Source organism: Balearica regulorum, chromosome Z, assembly GCF_011004875.1.
Source record: "Balearica regulorum gibbericeps isolate bBalReg1 chromosome Z, bBalReg1.pri, whole genome shotgun sequence".
Taxonomy (NCBI): domain Eukaryota; kingdom Metazoa; phylum Chordata; class Aves; order Gruiformes; family Gruidae; genus Balearica; species Balearica regulorum.
Window position 1 is genome coordinate 73,040,396 of NC_046220.1, and position 18,071 is coordinate 73,058,466.

General features: G+C 35.4%; 1 protein-coding gene across 1 annotated transcript in view; it reads left to right on the forward strand.

The window, feature by feature from the left end:
- Positions 1-18,071, forward strand: part of NUP155 (nucleoporin 155) — a 34,865-nt gene extending 16,794 nt beyond the window's left edge. The window contains exons 17-35 of the mRNA XM_075740001.1: positions 659-721; positions 829-979; positions 1,817-1,883; positions 2,763-2,881; positions 3,084-3,187; positions 5,631-5,764; positions 7,551-7,742; positions 8,394-8,532; positions 9,179-9,314; positions 9,729-9,882; positions 10,153-10,257; positions 10,393-10,547; positions 11,032-11,161; positions 11,432-11,545; positions 12,524-12,644; positions 13,552-13,662; positions 14,947-15,083; positions 15,841-15,941; positions 17,155-18,071. Of these exons, the coding sequence (XP_075596116.1) occupies positions 659-721; positions 829-979; positions 1,817-1,883; positions 2,763-2,881; positions 3,084-3,187; positions 5,631-5,764; positions 7,551-7,742; positions 8,394-8,532; positions 9,179-9,314; positions 9,729-9,882; positions 10,153-10,257; positions 10,393-10,547; positions 11,032-11,161; positions 11,432-11,545; positions 12,524-12,644; positions 13,552-13,662; positions 14,947-15,083; positions 15,841-15,941; positions 17,155-17,293 (2,372 nt within the window). The 3' untranslated portion in view covers positions 17,294-18,071. The remainder of the gene's footprint in view (positions 1-658; positions 722-828; positions 980-1,816; positions 1,884-2,762; positions 2,882-3,083; positions 3,188-5,630; positions 5,765-7,550; positions 7,743-8,393; positions 8,533-9,178; positions 9,315-9,728; positions 9,883-10,152; positions 10,258-10,392; positions 10,548-11,031; positions 11,162-11,431; positions 11,546-12,523; positions 12,645-13,551; positions 13,663-14,946; positions 15,084-15,840; positions 15,942-17,154) is intronic.

Genomic DNA, 18,071 nt, shown 5'->3' on the forward strand with positions numbered 1-18,071 from the left:
GGTATGTGGACATTTTTGTAGATGACCACATATCTCTCTTATTTTGGGGTCTTAAGTTAGGTATTCAGACTCCGTTTGCAGAAGGGTTGAGTATTCACAGCTGAATCTGTGGCCATGGACAGTCTCCAACTGAATGTTCCAAGTTAAGTGTTGCTGTAGTGTCTGTCCAGCTGCCCTATGTAAAAATTAAGAGTAATAATACCAGTTTCTTTCAGTTGAGAGCTCTGAAGGTAAAATTTATATTCTTTGAAAAGATCTAAATGACTGAAAGTGAGTGCTTTGAGAATAGGTGCCTGTATCAGGAATGGGAGCAGTCAAAAGGTGAAGAACAAGAAAAAGTATGTAGACGCTATTATATTCAATGCAGGGAACAGATGGTATGTAATAAATAACACATGAATGCTGGGTAAAAAATACTTAATAACCACTCTTGAAAGAAGGGTATCCATTTTGGTTCACTTATGGAGTGTTGGGTTGATAAGAAATGAGTGCAATTTAGTATTTAACTATAAATAAAAAGTCTTGGAATGGTTCTAACTTTAAAGTACTTGATTTAACAACTTTGGTGCTTTTGCACAAGGATTTTCTGAGTTATATTTTGGGTTGTTAAAAACAAATAAAAAACCCCCAACTTACCTGTATTTCTTTTCCCTTTTAGTTACCCCCTTGACTGTTGATAGTCCATATCCTAATCTTAGCTTTTTGACAACACCTGGGCAAGGTAAAGCCTTCTTTTCCCTTGCTGGAGAAATGGAGAATTTTTTTGTTTTTCAACTAGGCTTTTTTATTTGCATTCAAATTAGTAATATTTACCTACCTTTATCTTAGGTTTACAACCTCTTAGTATGTCAACTCCCGTATTTCCTTCTGGGAATTCCATGTCTCATCCTGGTACATCCATTAGTGGAATGATGGGTCCTGAGATAGTATTTTCTGGAAGACACAATGGCATCTGCATATACTTTGCTCGAATTATAGGGTGAGTTGTTTGTGTAAAAAAAGATTCTCTCATTCGTTTTGTTTCATAATTTTTCTTTTCCCCTAATGCTTGTAGGGGTGAATTCTATCTTAATAGCATTTAGATTTGAAATTTGTAAAGTGTCTTTTCATGTTGTGTTTATGAAGTACCTGTTGATACAATATGATCTCTGTACAGCTCTGTTAATAATAATACATACAATTAATAGATAGGACAAGAAAGTAGCTTAGACGTTGATCCTGCAATCAAGTGTATATGCACAACTCTGAAAACTGTCATATTTTTCAAATCTGTGAGCTGTATGTTTCAAACTCCTACTAAAGGATGAAACAGAAGTGCAGAAGGACTTACAGGATCAAAGTCCTGGCTTAAAGTCTTTTCTGTTAAGAAGCTGTAAACAGAATGCTTAAATCAGAGCAGTGAAGCAAGACTAAAGCGGATTCTGTTCCTTGGATGTTGAATCCTGTGTTACTAAACAGCCCAAGCAAGAACAGAATTCTTCATATGTTGGTCATCTCTCTGCATGCTGGTTGGGAAATAAATTTTTGTTACAACACTTGATTGCCTACACTATATTTCCAGAGAATGGTATTGGCCTATATTTAAACTCTTTGACAGCATCTAACCTTGATTAAAGTTTTAAAATGTGAAATTTTGTTAAGTGTCTATATCTGTACCATTCAGAATTGTATAATGGTAACTTTTTGGAATGTTTAATTTTCATCCAAGTAAAAAAAACATTGCCATTTCTTTCTTAAGATAATATACATAGAAGACTTGGAAAAATACTTGCTTAAATTACTTGGCTTTTAACACAGTGCTGTTTTTGTGTTGCAGAAATATTTGGGATGGCAGTATAGTTGTGGAGAGAGTTTTCAAAAGTGGCAATCGAGAAGTTGTTGCAGTATGTAAAAGATTATTTTTTTGAATTTTTAAAAGTTCCTTATAGTATATGTCTTTAAGTCCTGTTAGCCTTCTGTTCCCAGTTATAAACTGGTAAGGAAAAAAAATCGTCATTGTCATTTGAATGTTTTCTTAAGTACTATGCTCTCAAGTGAGGAGTAATTGTAGGTATTAAATCTTTTTAAGCTACTATTTTGAACATTACTTTTTAAGAAACTTAACTGTAATTTAATCTCTGTTTTTAAATGGTAATGGCCACTTTTCTCCATGTTTAGTGATTGCACTTCCTTCATTTCTGCATACTGTCTCTAGACAAAACCCAAAAATAAAATACTTCAGTGGGTTAGGGTAAACATTGCAGTTATGTAAGGACATAAAACATTTCCACCATCTTCCTGACTAACATCTTGGTGTTTCACTTTTCATCCATCATCAAAATGGTGAAATCTTTTCTGAGTGTGGATATTAATACAGTCCTGAACTGAGTAATTTCAGCAATGCACATTAGCTGCTACATGAGCTTTCCTTCTCCAGTTATAAGGTAACTGGAAGACTCTGGAAGATATTGGCAGTGTGTAGTCTGTGTCTTAGCAATGCTCAATCATTGTTTTAGTTCAGAGTTGGAAATAGTAAAGCACAACTGATTTGGTTGTCAGAGGGGCAAATAAAGTAGCACCTTGAATACCATATATCTTCAGAGGACTGCTGCCTCTTCACATGTGTGCCCCCTCTTCAACGACTGTGGTATAATAATGTTGTGTTCTAGTGTAGCATTACTAATATACTAGTTGTTGTACCCTCTTTGCATTTTAGTGGCTTTAGCTTGAAATTGTAAATTTTTGGAAACTAAGCTTCTAAAGAAGTCTGCTTTCTTTTGCAGGTAGAAAGCAGTGTTCCATCCCATGTACTGGAATGTGTACTACAAGAACTAAAAGGTTTACAAGAATTTCTGGATAGAAATTCACAGTTTGCTACAGTAGGAGCCCTTGGAAACCCAAGGTATTATTGTGTTAAACTTACTATTGGTATTTAATGTCCAGCTGTTGAAAAACTCTACCATGCGTATCTGCACTGAGTTGAAGTGCATGTATAGTCTCCAGCTTGAACTATTGGGGTGCTAAAAATGAGTTGTTAGATTTCATCTTTAAAAGATTCCATATTTGTAATCATATTAGTATCTCTTTTTATTTTGGAATTGCAGTTTCAGTACACCAGCCAATCTGCAACAGAGGCTCCTGGGTTTCATGCGGCCCGATGGTGGAAGTTCTCAGCAAGTCCAGCAAGAACTCCAGAGAAAATATCATGGTATGTAATTACTTTTGAACAGGAAGTATCAGGTAATGGTGCATTTGGATGTTGTCTTTGTAGTGGTTTAACCTTGGCTGGACACCAGGTGTTCACCAAGCTGCTCTATCACTCCCCTCCTCAGCAGGACAGGGAGGGGAGAAAAATAAGATGGGAAAAAAACAACCCCAAACTTGTGGGTCAAGATAAAGGCAGTTTAATACAGCAAAAGCAAAAGATTATTCTCTACTTCCTCTCAGCAGGCAATGTCCAGCTGCTTCCCGGGAAGCAGGGCTTCAGTACACATAGCAATTGCTCCCGGAAGATAAACGTTGTAAAAAAACTGAATGCTCCCACTTCCTCCCCCTATCTCTCAGCTTCTTATTGCTGAGCAGATGTCACATAGTATGGAATATCCCTTTAGTCAGTTTGGGTCAGCTGTCCTGGCTTTGTCCCCTCCCAAGATCTTGCCTATCCCCAGCCTACTGCTGAGGGTGGGGAGAAATGTTGGAGAGACAGCCTTGATGTGTTCCAGCGCTGTTCAGTGGTAGACAAAACACTGGTGTGTTATCAACACCTTGCTAGTTACCAGTACACAGCACAGCACGATGAGGGCTGCTATGAGGAAAATTAACTCCACCTCAGCCAGACCCAATACAGCCTTTCTCACTTTCATTGTTAAAATCTCTGTATAAAAGTGCCTTTTTTTCCATACTAATTTGACATTAATCAATATGCCATACTCAGTAATTAAGTTCTTCAGAAAAGTACTGTAGTTTGGAAACTAACTTTGCTAGCACCTTGCTTTTGCTTCCGTACCATATCACACTCTTCCATCAGGAGCAGCGCTTTTGCAGTACCATTGATGTGAAAAATCATTTACATATCAGTGTACTAGAGATGAAGTATATACCCCAAATGGAAACTCAAATCTAGATAGAGAAATATTCCAGCCGTTAGGTTGGCTGTGGCAAGAGAGTTCGTTTGTTACACGCTGCAGATGTTATCTTTCAGTTTGATATTGAAAGTTTTAATAATTGCAACTAATAAAAGCAGTCCGCAGATGAGAACATCTCTGTGCAGAGAGTCTGGGTTTCAGCACAGTAACCTCTAGTCCTCTTGAGCCACTGGAAAACACAAGTTGTGTCTCAATTTATTAAGCTAAAATAAAAGTGCTTGAACTTTAAAGCCCTTTGAGACTTTTTTCTCTCAAAGAATTAACTTTCAATTCTGAGTAGACGCATGTCCTCTTTATCATATTTTTCCAATTCAGACGATCTTGAAATACAAAACTAGAGGTTTCTTTGCACACTTACCTGTCTCCCTTTTTTTATTCCTACTGTTCTCCATATTTCATAAGATTGTTTCCTCTCCTCATTACAATACTTTAGTAGCTGCATACCCATTTATATTTTCAGGATAGCAATTGTTAAGCAGTTAGTTTGTGAGACAAGTGAGTATGCTGTCCTATTAAAAAGAAGTACTGTAATGCAAGTTGCCAGAGTTAGTCCCTGAAATGTCTACAAAGCTTTGTTTAGAAATAAGAGACCTGTCTCACAGCCCATTTGAACTCATGTCCTCCTGTAGTGTAGCTCTTGCCCAGCACTTGCAGGCAAGTTGGGAAGTGTTGCTGATGTGTATATAGATTTGAAGATGGTTATGGTCCATATGGGTATAATTCTGGGTTTTAATTTCTACTTCTTTTTCTGTACTGCTCGCTTTCAATAATGTGAATGTAATTTTTTAGAAAAAGTTATTGTGTAGAATGTAGTAGACATTTTTAATTTTCTTTTTTATGCATTCCAAAACTGCTAAACCCTTTTGAATTGCTAAATGACACAGTGTAGTTATTGCTGCCTTATTTCTGAACTGAAAGCACTCAAAAGTAAGACATAAATTGGTGGATTATGTTCCACCCATGTAATAAGTATGTCCATATTATTCATTCAGTGAGTATAATACATCTTACCAGATTTAAACGTTACTAGTTTTCAAAGTAGTTGTTGTTCCTTTGAAGGTAGTGTAGGCGACATTGACCAAAGTTGTAATTGTCCTTTCTAAAAGCAAAATACAGATAATCAAACAGGGAATATGTATGGTTTTATTTTTATTTCTTTTATGTTCATCATAAATACATTTATAATAACCATTCATAAAAAAACAAGCAAAAATTCAAGACTGATATGTAAATCTAGTGCACTCACACAAAGCCATACTTCTTTTTCAAAAAGTACTCCTACTGTGTTGCATAGTTTGAAATAAATGTTAACAGATGATACTTGTTTTGGGGAAATGTTAACACAGCACTTTGCTCCAAAGAGAGCTAGACAGTCTTTATCAAGAATGGAAGAGAAAAAAAAAAACCTAGACATTTAAGGAAATTATTATTGTAAACCCTCAAAATTTACATGCTAATTTGAAACATGTAGAACAGTTACTTAATGACATCTCTTTGCTTTTTCAGCTGAGGCACAGCTAACTGAGAAGACCTCACTTCAAGGCATCCAGCAGCTTGTTTGCAAAACCTGCCAGGCACTGGCTTTATGGAAGTTGCTGTGTGAGCACCAATTCAGTGTTGTCGTTGGTGAGCTTCAGAAGGTACAGTCTGAATCATGTGATTTTAATTTGTTTTTATTTAACGATTTCTGAATTTCTGAATTTCTTTTGCTACCTAAATGCTTCTGGAGGAGTATTGCTTTTAATCCATTGAGAAACATATGAATTTTAAATCACATGGATTTTTATTCAGGTTGCAGGTGTTTATTTTAAGAGACTGACATGTAGTATTGACCTCATCGCCCAATTTTAGCAAATTGGAATTGTCACTAACAATAGATTTTATTTTACTTTTATTGACAGTAAATGATGAGTCAGTCTGGTTTTATAAATTACTGCATTTTCACCATAAGCACATTCTGCAAAATGTGCTGAAAAGAATAGAGGAATGTTGTCCAGTCAAGAGGAATTCATTCTTTGCCTTAGTGTTGGTAAAAGTTTAACAGTGGAGAGCAATAGGGTTGTAGAGTCTCCAACAATTGCAAATTTGTGTAATTAGGGGCCTGGAATGTATCACAGAACAGCTGAGGTTGGAGGGGACCTCTGGAGATTATCTACCCCCTGTGCTCAAAGCAGGGTCAGCTAGAGCAGGTTGCCCAGGACCACATCCAGTAAAGTTCTTAATATTTCCAAAGACAGAGATTCCACAACCTCTCTGGGCAACCCATTTCAGTGTTCAACCACCTTTAGAGTAAAAAAAAGTTTTTTATTATGTTCAGGTGTAACTTCATTTGCTTCAGCCTTTGGGCATTGCATTGTGTCTTGTCACTGGTGACCACTGAGAAAAGTCTGGCTCTGCCTTCTTTACACCTTCACGTAAATATTAGTAAGATCTCACACACTGCCCGCTGAGCTGTCTTTTCTCCAGGCTAAACAATCCCAGTTCTTTCAGCCTCTCTCCTTGTTGGTAAAGAAGGAAACTTAGAGAACTACAGGTGGTACTGCTGTGTACCCTTTGCTGATGTTGAGTTTGCATCCAGTCCTTGAATAAGCTATTAATTTGAATACGATGCATTCTGTCCTATCACTTGATAGGAGAACAGATTATTTGAAAAGCTGTATTCTTTGTGTATAAAAAGAATAATTTTTAAACTTTACAAATGCACAGAAACTGCAGCTCTTCACACTGCTGCTTTGGGGAGTTAGCAGGATTTCTAACAGGCAGCTTTTCTCTTGTGTTGAACAAGAAGTTAACTAATTGTTTAACAAATAGAACCTTTTCCTCTGTCTTCAATGGTTTTAGAATTTTTGTAATAATATTTTCATGCTGTTAGTGATCATCCATAGACACTACTGGCAACTCTATGTGAGCAAATATTCCTAATAATTTTAAAAAATCTTCAATGTAATTTAATATGAAAAAGCATAAAGAGTACAGACCTCAAACTTTTTAAATTCATCCTTTTTATCCATCTGTCTTTTTTTTTTTATCTATGACAGTACTCAGATGGTTCCCATCATTAAAAACTGACATACTCATTTTATAGGATGTGCATTCTGACAGTGCCTTGTGAAGTAAGGGGAACTATTAATTCCATTCTTACTTGCAGAGATCTCAAACAAAAGTGACACATAGAGAAGATGGCAGAGAAGTCTGGCCTTTGGCATCAAGGGGCTAGTTTTTTCATTGACTTTCTTTATTATTTCATTTTTGCTATATAATGTGTATTTTAAATAATGTATTTCTGTGCTGTGCACTTCAGTCATTGGAGTTTTGTACGTTTTTATTTACTGGAAACAGTTAATTTTGCTGCTGTAATATTGTGACATTTCTAAACAGAATAAAGTAAAAACTTCGGTAAACTAATGAAATTCTATCTATCTTCAGGAACTTCAAGAACATCTAAAGATTACTGCTTTCAAAGACTTGGTAATTAGAGACAGAGAGTTGACTGGAGCGCTCATTGCTTCTCTCATAAACTGTTATATCAGAGATAACGCTGCTGTGGATGGCATCATTGCCCATTTGCAAGATATCTGTCCTCTTCTTTATAGCACTGATGATGCTGTGTGTTCCAAGGTAAGCATGTTTCCAGATTTTACAGCACCAAAACACAACTTTAGAACATGTTCAAATGAGAAGTTGCGCAGCTTGTAAATCATGCTCAGGTAGTTTCAGGAGCACAAGAACTAATGAAGCCAGGTTGTGTACATATTTGTGTCTTGTACTTGATTAATGCTGAAAATTACACGAGCTCTGGTTTCAAGCATTTGCAGTTATTGGTAGTGTTCATAGGGGCTCTATCTACAATGTGATGTCTGATAAATATGTCTTCTTGATGTTGATAAAATGTGTTCTTACTCCAGTTTTTCCTTAGCATAGTCTTTTGTTTTCTGTCTGTTGCCTGGTTTTATGGAATTATTGGAAGGATAATTGTAATTAAGAACTTCACTCTTTGAAGCTCATCAGATAAATTTGAAAAAAGTACCTGGTGAGAGGAGAATGAGAAAACCGTTGTTTAAGGCTTAAGCCCACCTCTCTACTGCCAATTTACAGCCTTTCTACTGGAAACTTAGCATTATCAAGTGATGAGAGAGTGCTTTTGAGAGGATGATGTTTCTACTGTTCCAGCTATGAATTTTGGACTAATTACTCATTAACTTAGAACAAATCCATGATCCATCCTGTGTTTGTGTGAATAATTTCTATTTTCCCATCACTTGTCTTTAGGCAAATGAACTGCTTCAGCGGTCTCGGCAGGCCCAAAGCAAACTGGAAAAAGAGAAGATGCTGAGAGAGTCACTGAAAGAGTACCAGAAGATCAGCAATCAAGTAGACCTTGCTAATGTTTGTGCACAGTATAGGCAAGGTAAGAGGCAATCACTGGTTATGTTCTGTTAAATAGTTTCCATAGTATCATTTTGTGCCGTATTCTTTTTTGTTTGTTTTGTTTACTGACTTCCAACTCACTTTATAGTGTTTTACCATAAACGGTTTCTTAATAACTCTCACAATTAATATACGTCAATCTGTTCTTGTGTAAAGCCTTTCTAGATTTCACCGACCAATCAAAAAACCCACTTCTATATAAAAATATTCCCATCCTCCACTTATTTCACATTGCAGTCTCCATTTGATTCATATATGCGTTAAAAATGTTCTTACGAAAATTATATGTAAGCAGACAGTAAATGACTGTACTTTTGCAGGTAAGGTTTTATACCACATATTCTGTCTGAAAGATGGTTCTGAATCCTGTTTTGTGCAGTAGAAGCTAGTACATAATTTAAATATAGATAGAACTGTTGTAACAGTCAAGATTTCAGCCTCTGTACAAACATACAACTTCAAAACTTACATGTAATCCCACAGGTTAGGTAGAGACATAAACATTTATATGATACAAACCAGAGTTTTTTCTTGATTGCTAAAATGGCAAGTGTTTGATGTCACTTCCCATTTTGTCATAGATTTAATACAACAATGAATGATGGTATTTGTTGTTTTTTTCCCAGTGCGTTTCTATGAGGGAGTAGTAGAACTCTCTCTTACAGCTGCTGAGAAGAAAGATCCCCAAGGTCTTGGCCTTCATTTCTATAAAAATGGAGAACCAGAAGAGGATGTTGTTGGACTCCAAGCTTTTCAAGAGAGGCAAGTTTTCAGGACACCTTATTACCATTATATTCAAGTGCCTGGAAAAGTAACTTTTTGGGGAAGATGTGCAGGGTAATGACAAACAAGCGTTTTATAATAAGGGACACAATGTAGATGTGTTTGCCCAGCATCTTCTCTTTTGATTATCATTAATATGGCATCAGGTTAATCTGGAACAGAGAGTAAACTGATAGATGCAGATTGTGATCTGAACATTACAGAAATACTTGTTAGAAAGATGATTGAGAACAAACTAGATTGTGGCAATTAGCTGACCATAACCTGTGACCTTTTTAAAATTTTAGTAATTGTGTTTACAAAGTCATACAACAACAACATTTGAGAAGAGCAGTCCATAGATAGTTGCAATGAAAATTGTGAGCCTTTTATTTCCTTTTGCTCTATTAACAGATTGAACAGCTACAAGTGTATCACTGACACCCTTCAAGAGTTAGTGAATCAAAGTAAAGCTGCTCCTCAGTCTCCCAGTGTACCCAAAAAGCCAGGTCCTCCGGTGCTGTCGTCTGACCCCAACATGCTAAGCAATGAAGAAGCAGGGCACCATGTAAGAAACTCACAAAAAAATCATGACTGCGCTCCAGAAAATAGTGTGATTTGAATGGGTGTAGAATTTCTTATTTTTAAAAAAACTATGGAATAGTTTAGCGAAGTAGATAAAAGTCAAGATTTGTCATGATTTATCTTGTGTGCAGAGTGTTCATAGAAATGATGACGTGCAAATAATGTAAACCTAAGTATTGCTGCATACATATTCAGTGCTTGATGTAATGTAACCACTTCTGGAATCACAGCATTTTGCGTTTTCTTCCCTTAGTTTGAACAAATGCTAAAACTAGCTCAGCGTTCAACAGATGAACTCTTCAGTATTGCACTTTACAACTGGTTGATACAAGTTGACTTGGCAGACAAACTGTTACAGGTGAGCTCATCTCTATACAATGAAATAATTTGTGGGAGGGTTTCACTGAACTGGAAGAGTTAATTGTAATAATGCTGATGCTTTAAAAAAGAGGAGAGAGCAAGAATATGAATGTTATCTTTATGACTTTTATAGGTTACTGCCCCCTTTTTGGAACCCTACCTTGTGCGGATGACCAAGATTGACCAAAACAAAGTCCGTTATATGGATTTACTGTGGAGATACTTTGAAAAGAACAGAAATTTTAGTAATGCAGCCAGAGTCTTGGCTAAGTTGGCTGACCTGCATAGGTATGGATTATGTGTGATCTATTGCATATACTGTGGTAATTGAGGGGAAAAAACCAAACAAATTAAAATCAAAACCTTATGTGTAGGTATTTTAAGAAAAGGCCAATGCCCAAGGATATTTGCTAAAAAAAAAAATAAATGGAATATATTAGCTTTTAGTCCAGGCCATTATTGAAAAGAAATTATATGGGTTTTTTAATGCATTATACATTAGCTTGCCACGTATTTCCTGTTGTAAGTACTGTACGTTAAGTGGTCATTTCTTACACAGAATTTTATAATGAGATAGTGTAACTGTGGAGCAGTGGATTGAGTACAGTAGAACTGACACCCCAACAAAGATGGGGTTACCTGGTTGGATAATGTCCTGCATGATTTAGTAAAATCAGGAGAAGTCATACAAATTCCCTGACTAATTAGAATATAACTAACCCTCAGATAATTATATTAAGTACCCATTTTATTTTGATTCTTTGTTTTATAGCACAGAAATTTCTCTTCAGCAGCGTCTTGAATACATTGCACGTGCCATTTTGAGTGCCAAAAGTTCCACTGCCATATCCTCTATAGCTGCAGATGGTGAATTCCTACATGAACTAGAAGAAAAAATGGAAGTAAGAAAAAATATTAGTCCAAGCTACACTGTAAATGCTTTATTTCACTTTGTCTCATTTGCACATGACATTTTTATTACCAGTTCTCCGAAAGCAGTTTTCTGTGCTTTTTTCCCTACATGGCAAAGTTATGCAGTTGACAGGAGACTCCAAGGTGTAAGACAGTAACATTTCTACGTTTAAATAAGTTAAAATTGATTCTGGGTATATTCTTAAGCTTTGATTAAATGAATCCAGCCTTGAAATATTTTATTTTCCTTTTTAAACAAGGTTGCAAGGATTCAGCTTCAAATACAAGAAACATTACAAAGACAGTATTCCCATCATTCTTCAGTGCAAGATGCAATCTCCCAGCTTGATGCTGAGCTGATGGATATAACTAAGGTGATTAACATTTCTCTGTATTAAAAGTCAATTTATCACATTGGCGGGGGGGGGGGGGTGGGGGCGGGGAATGTTTTGCAAAGAGTGATGCTATGCTGACTAGGAAAAGTAATAGATAGTTTGGCATTCCTGGTCTCAGAATGTCTGTCATGGTTTTGCCCCATCCAGCAGCTAAGCACCATGCAGCTGCTCACTCACTCCTCTTCCCCCAAGGGGAATGGGGAGGAGAATGGAAAAAGAAACTCATGGATTGAGATACAGACAGTTTAATAGGATAACAAAGGAAAATAATAATAATAATAATAATAGTAATACATGTGATGTACAAATGCAGTTAGTCACCACATGCAGAAAAAAATCCAACCCAACACCCAGTCTGTTTCCGAGCAGCAATCCCACCTTCCATCTAGCTTCCGCGGTTATATCCAGGCATGATCTTCTATGGTAGGGAATATCCCTCTGGCCAGTCTGGGCCAGCTGTCCTGGCTGTGCTCTCCCAGCTTCTTGTGCACATGGCACGGCATAAGAAGCTCACTCCTTGAGTCTACACTCCTTGACTTAGTGTAGCCACTGCAACTACCCAGAAACAATCAAAAACACCAGAGTGTTATCAACAGTATTCTCATACCAAATCCAAAACACAGCACTATACCAGCTCCTAGAAAGAAAAATTATCTCAGCTGAAACCAGGACAGTCTGTTACCCTGGACTTTTTCTTTACTTCGATATTCCTTCAATCTTTCATACTTTAATTTCTTCCATGTGTTTATCTTCTTTATTAAGATATTAATTATAATGTCATATAAAATTGGGGATTGTATTTAAGAAGTGAAACTAAATACAGTTTAAAAAAAATTCACTTTGTGTTTGACAAGTTACTTAAGTTGCACTAGTGTGATACCTACCATCCAAAATAAAAAAGAGCTGAGAAAATTTCCTTTTTACTTGAAATGTAAAGCCTGGTAATTTTTCTTTCAGCTGTATGGAGAATTTGCTGACCCGTTTAAGCTCTCAGAGTGTAAGCTTGCAATTATACATTGTGCAGGTCATTCTGATCCTATCTTGGTGCAAACTCTCTGGCAAGAAATCATTGAGAAAGGTAGGTCTTAATGGACTAGGGAGTGGTACAAGCTAGAACTATAGGAAAATGGTACAATTAAAGCTTTTAAGACTATGTACTGCTACTGATATGCTGTCCAAGAGAGATGCATCTTTTCTGGACTGTTCTGTAATATATTTGTTAAGCATAGTTAAGCAGTAATTCAGTAATGTTATTACCTTTGGCTTGTGTGCATAAAGGACAAAAAAGTAATATTTTTATAAATACATCGGAGCATGTTGCATGTATGGCTTGAATAATCACATTTGGATAACATTTTAAGAAGTTGTTTCATCCCCTCTTGTTTATAATAAAAAAGTTAAATTTATCATGACAAAAATTAAAGAATCTTCAGAGAGTTCAGCGTTTTTATAATGTTGACAGGAGTGGAAGCGTAATGGTTTTGTCCCTTCATAGAGAGGCAGAGTAGTGGGCACAGCTCTGCAAGCCTAGCCACTCAGCTGTCATAATCTGCCTCACCCTTTGTCCTTTACCATGAGTTGGTAATTCACTCTTTCTTCCTGGTTTTTGTTTGTTTGGTTTTTTGCCTTTGATTTTGTGCTCAAGGTTGCCATTGTGCAAACAACATTGACCATGATTTGAGGGAAAAGCTATGTGGTAGTGGGGGTTTTGTGGGTTTGTTGTTGGGTTTGGTGGTGGGGTTTTGGGATGGCTGTTTTCATTTGGTTAGGGTTTTTTTAAGTAGATTTGCATGGAACTTCAAAGAAACATACAAATCTGAGTATATATACATACACACCAGAAAAAGTTGTATTTTCACTGCCACATGCTGATTTTTTTACACTGACAATAGCGTAAGATTTTGATGTGTTAATAGTAAATTTAAGTATCTCAGTTTAGTTGTGTGTAAATGTGTTCTCTCCTAATGATTTATTTTCACTTTCAGAGTTGAGTGATAGTGTGTCTCTGAGCCCCGCTGACAGAATGCAAGCACTTAGTCTGAAGATGGTATTGCTTGGAAAGATATATGCTGGAACACCTCGTTACTTTCCTTTAGGTAAGTTGTTTAGCCTGAATAGTAAACGGACAGACACATTACATGAATGGGTCTCAGCTTTCTTTTTAGCCTCTTAAAAAAAGTTTTAACCTAAGAAATGTCTCCTTTTTTAAAATCTAGAAGGAAAGAATATTGATAATTTTGTGATACATAATTACATGCTTGTGATACATAGTTACTGTAGTTATTTGTGAAATTTTTTGCTGTACCTGAAGCAACGAATTATTTCAACTGTCAGTAGTGATGGAGTTGATATCAAGGGTGGCTGGGTAGTACTTTTCAGTTTTGTCTAGGAAATTAGGAACCAAAGAATTGTGATACTTGCTCATTATTACAGTGACTTTGACAAGGGATTGGGGAGAGGAAGGTTAGACAAAAAGTAGAAATAGAATTCCTATTGGTTTCTAATTTTATAAACACAGTATAATTGTATGATTACAAAACCATTACAGTTTTTACAGGTGCAGTTTTTCTTAGAATTTAGCTAGGTATTTAACCAGAATTTACAGTTTTTCTTCTGAATGGGAAGTAAATGAAGCTTAGAAGGCAGCAACAGTTATTTTTGGATGGTTGTGCAGATATCATTTTAGAAAGTAGTAAAGTTTGTTTGTATCAAAGTACAAAGTAAAAATGTCTATTTATACATATAATGAGATTTTAGGCAACCACATTTATCTGCTGTCTTTTGAAGTATTTACTGCTATCTTCAGGGGCAGATTCTAAAAACAGAATTAAGATTTCTAGATACTTTTGGAGCTTCTTTCTGCTTTTGAGGTCCTCACATGTTTTGACAACTTGGTATTATATAAAAACCTGGAAAATATATTGTTCAGCACTAAATGTACTAAATACTGTAAATAATTTAGTACTGAACAATATATTGTTAATTGTTACTGACACATAAACATCATAAAAGATGCAGTAGTGTTGCTGGCTATTCTAGCAAATGAAACGATAGTATGTTCTTCTGTGCTGAAACAGAAGTTAATGAACTTTTCTTAAGAGCATAGTTCTGTGGCAGAGCTATAATAAAGTATTTAGTGTGAGTAATCCCTGTCCTGCATTGCTGATAGCTTAATACCATCTTTGGAGGTAGTTATATTTTGCATATCCTTCCCTCGGTGCAGACTGGGGAAAACTGTTATATGTGCTTCATGGAGAGAGGTACGAACTGTGTGGAAGACAGAAAATTAAACTTGGAGTAAATCACTTTCAAATGCCTTTCTTTGCTAGACTCCCATTAACAAGTTGGAATCTAAACATCTGATTGTTTTTGTCCTCCAGATTTTTTAGTGCAGTTTCTAGAGCAACAGGTCTGCACTTTGAACTGGGATGTAGGTTTTGTAACATACACCATGCAAGAAATTGGAGTGCCATTGCCAAAGCTGCTTGAAGTATATGACCAGTTGTTCAAAGCACGGGTAAGGAAAATAGCCACAAAATGAAAATTTTTTTTTCAACTACTATCAAGATCTGTCTTTGGCAGGAAACATAAAGTATTGTAAGGTGTGATATAGCAAAATCACAACTTCATGGCTTTTGTTATCTTTTTTTACTCAAAGGCTCTCAATGCTGGGTTTTTTTCACTGTTGATTTTATTCACTTCAATCCTAAATTATGAGGAAAATTGTTAATCCTTTTACTTCACCTAAAGCTGATTTACAATTAAATAGGATTAGAATCCTATTATGTTGCAGAAGAAACAGCATATCTTGAATATATTCATTTTGTTTGTTTCCTGTTAATGACTAAAATTTGCTGTATTACTGCATCTTGTCTAATCTATTGATGCAATAGGCATAAAGAATAAGTAGTCATATTTTTAACTTTTGGTTTGTAGAACAGGCTTAAACAGAATTAAAACAAAGATAGTTGACTTGTTTTTTTTACCCAGATTCCTCACAGTGTAAGGAATTCAGAACTTCCTAAAATGTATTATTTACAGACTGTTAGATAATCGAAAACTGAGTTAAATTCATGTATGTTTTAGTACTCAAAAGTCAACATAGTACTTAAATATAGACTTAATATAGATTAAGACAGAATTCCTATTTCTCTTACATTTTTGTTACAATGAGTAAATAATTACCACAGCTGGCAATTTGTGCGTATACACACACTTTTTTTTTTCTTGTCTCTTTAAATTTGTCTCCTTAATATTTTGGAATCTTTTTTTAGGACCCATATTGGAATAGAATGAAAAAGCCTTTACATCTTTTAGAGTGTATTCATGTATTGTTATCAGGATATGTACATGATCCAAGCAGAGTACTTCTGAGGTAAGAAAGGCAACTGTATTTTAATAAATAGCGAAAGATATGAAATATCCTAAAGTACTTGCACTTCAGCAATCCCCAAAGCTTTCATTGTTTTCTTCAGGGTGAATTTAGTATTTCTTTCCAAGCAGTGATTACTGAGACTTCTCATTCCAAACCAGTTGGTAGAAAATCAAAACCCTAGGTCCTCCCTATAAACTACTTCAACAAAGATAGTTTTCTTCACTTCCCTGAAGATTCATGAGGAACTGAGAGGATTATTTTGTAAATTTTGGCACCATACTTTAGAGAGTAGTACAGACAAATTTGAGGGAATATGGGAAAAGTGTGGAAAAATGAGAATGGGGCATTTTGTGAATGAACCAGTGAATTGTTTAATGAAGAATGGCTAGAAGCACTGAGTTCTTGTATTCTGGAAAAGAGAACACTAAACATGGGGACAGATCTTCCCCAATTGTTTTAGTCTGTAACAGGAAAGAATTTAGGTTTAATATTAGAAAAAAATTTCTAGCTAAAAGAATAACTATGTACTTGAACAAGTTGCCTGCACGGTATGGAATCTCTAGGTTTGGCAACTTTTGTGAATAGACTATACAAACTTAATTCAGACCAATCTTGTCTCGGAAGCAATGAGCAGAACAACTAGGCAAAGCAGTGATAACTCTTCTAACCATAAATTTTTCTAATTCTCTTGGAAATATACAAGTAAATATGCCCTGTTCACATACAGAGTTTACATCTGTTTGTTTTTTTCTCACTTTTTTGGTCTTTTATGGTGAGCTGATTTAAATCCTCTAACTTACTAGAACTTTAGTGAATGTTGTCTAATATCTACTTAGATATTAATACCTAAATTGTTTGATTTAATAGTAATTTTAGATATATACATTGCTATCTAAATAACTTATCCATTGATTGTATTCATATCTAAAGTTATAGGTAAATATTGACTATTTCATGTTGCTATTAAGTATCATTTTTTTGTTTAATATCAGATAAATAGTAATGATTCATTTATTTTCCCATTATGCCTTAGTCACGAGCATTAGATTTCAAAAATCAGCTTTTCTAATGAATAGTTAAATACTTAAATTATCTGACAGTCTTGCTGATATGTTATTCCACTAATACTCAAAGAATGCTCACTTTCTATTTCAGATGAATTCTTATATACAGAACTAAAAAGGAGCTTGTTATTATTCTGTGTTCTTTACAGGCGAAGATTCACAAATGTTTGCTTGGATGCTGTTAGTTGTTACCTGGTTGAACTTCAGTCTATGAGCCCGACACTAACGGTGCAGACTACCATTGGGAATTTTAAATCATTACAGGCTAAATTAGAACGGCTTCACTGATTGACTAGTACAACAACAGAATCATTAGCTCAGATAAAATGAACTGTGAAATAAAAGTTCAGATGTCTGCACTGAATCTTTGGAAGAACAAATACCCAGGAGGAAATTCTGAGAAAGTTGTATCTCCTGCTGCGGTTATTGATTGCGTGACCTGTATTCGTGCTATTCTAAAGGTATCTACAAATTGTAGAATGTAAATGTGACAAATGGAGTTTCTTTTACTACTGCCAAGTTTCTTTTACTACTACCAAACAATTGAAAGCCTTTTTTTTTTTTATACTCTTGATATGAAATGAAATAAAATGAAATACATTGTGTGATCTTTCCATTGAGGATTAAACATATTTGGAAAATATTTTTCATTACATAACATGAAATAATGGAGAAAAGTAGGATGTAAAATCTAGTTGGTAGCTGGTTTACATATATCAAAACAAGAAATGACAACTGCAGAAGGCAAGATAATGATAAAAGTGCATGTAGATGAGTCAGGCTGTAAATGTGGTCATACCAGGGAGTAGTGATCCAGTCACAACTCTCTGCACAAGTTTATTGGCAGGTCTTTCAATAACAAAGATAATCATTATTTCGTAACTGTCACATTAAACACTGCCTGCCTCTGTAAATAGAATGTTTTGGATGAAAGTGCAGAAACCAGAAATCTGATTTGTATTGCAAGGGAAAGAACAGTATTAAATGGCATAGGAAAAATAATTTGATGGGCTTTTTAATACATATGTTGTATCTGTTAAAATCAAATAAAGAAGTCAAGAAGTGA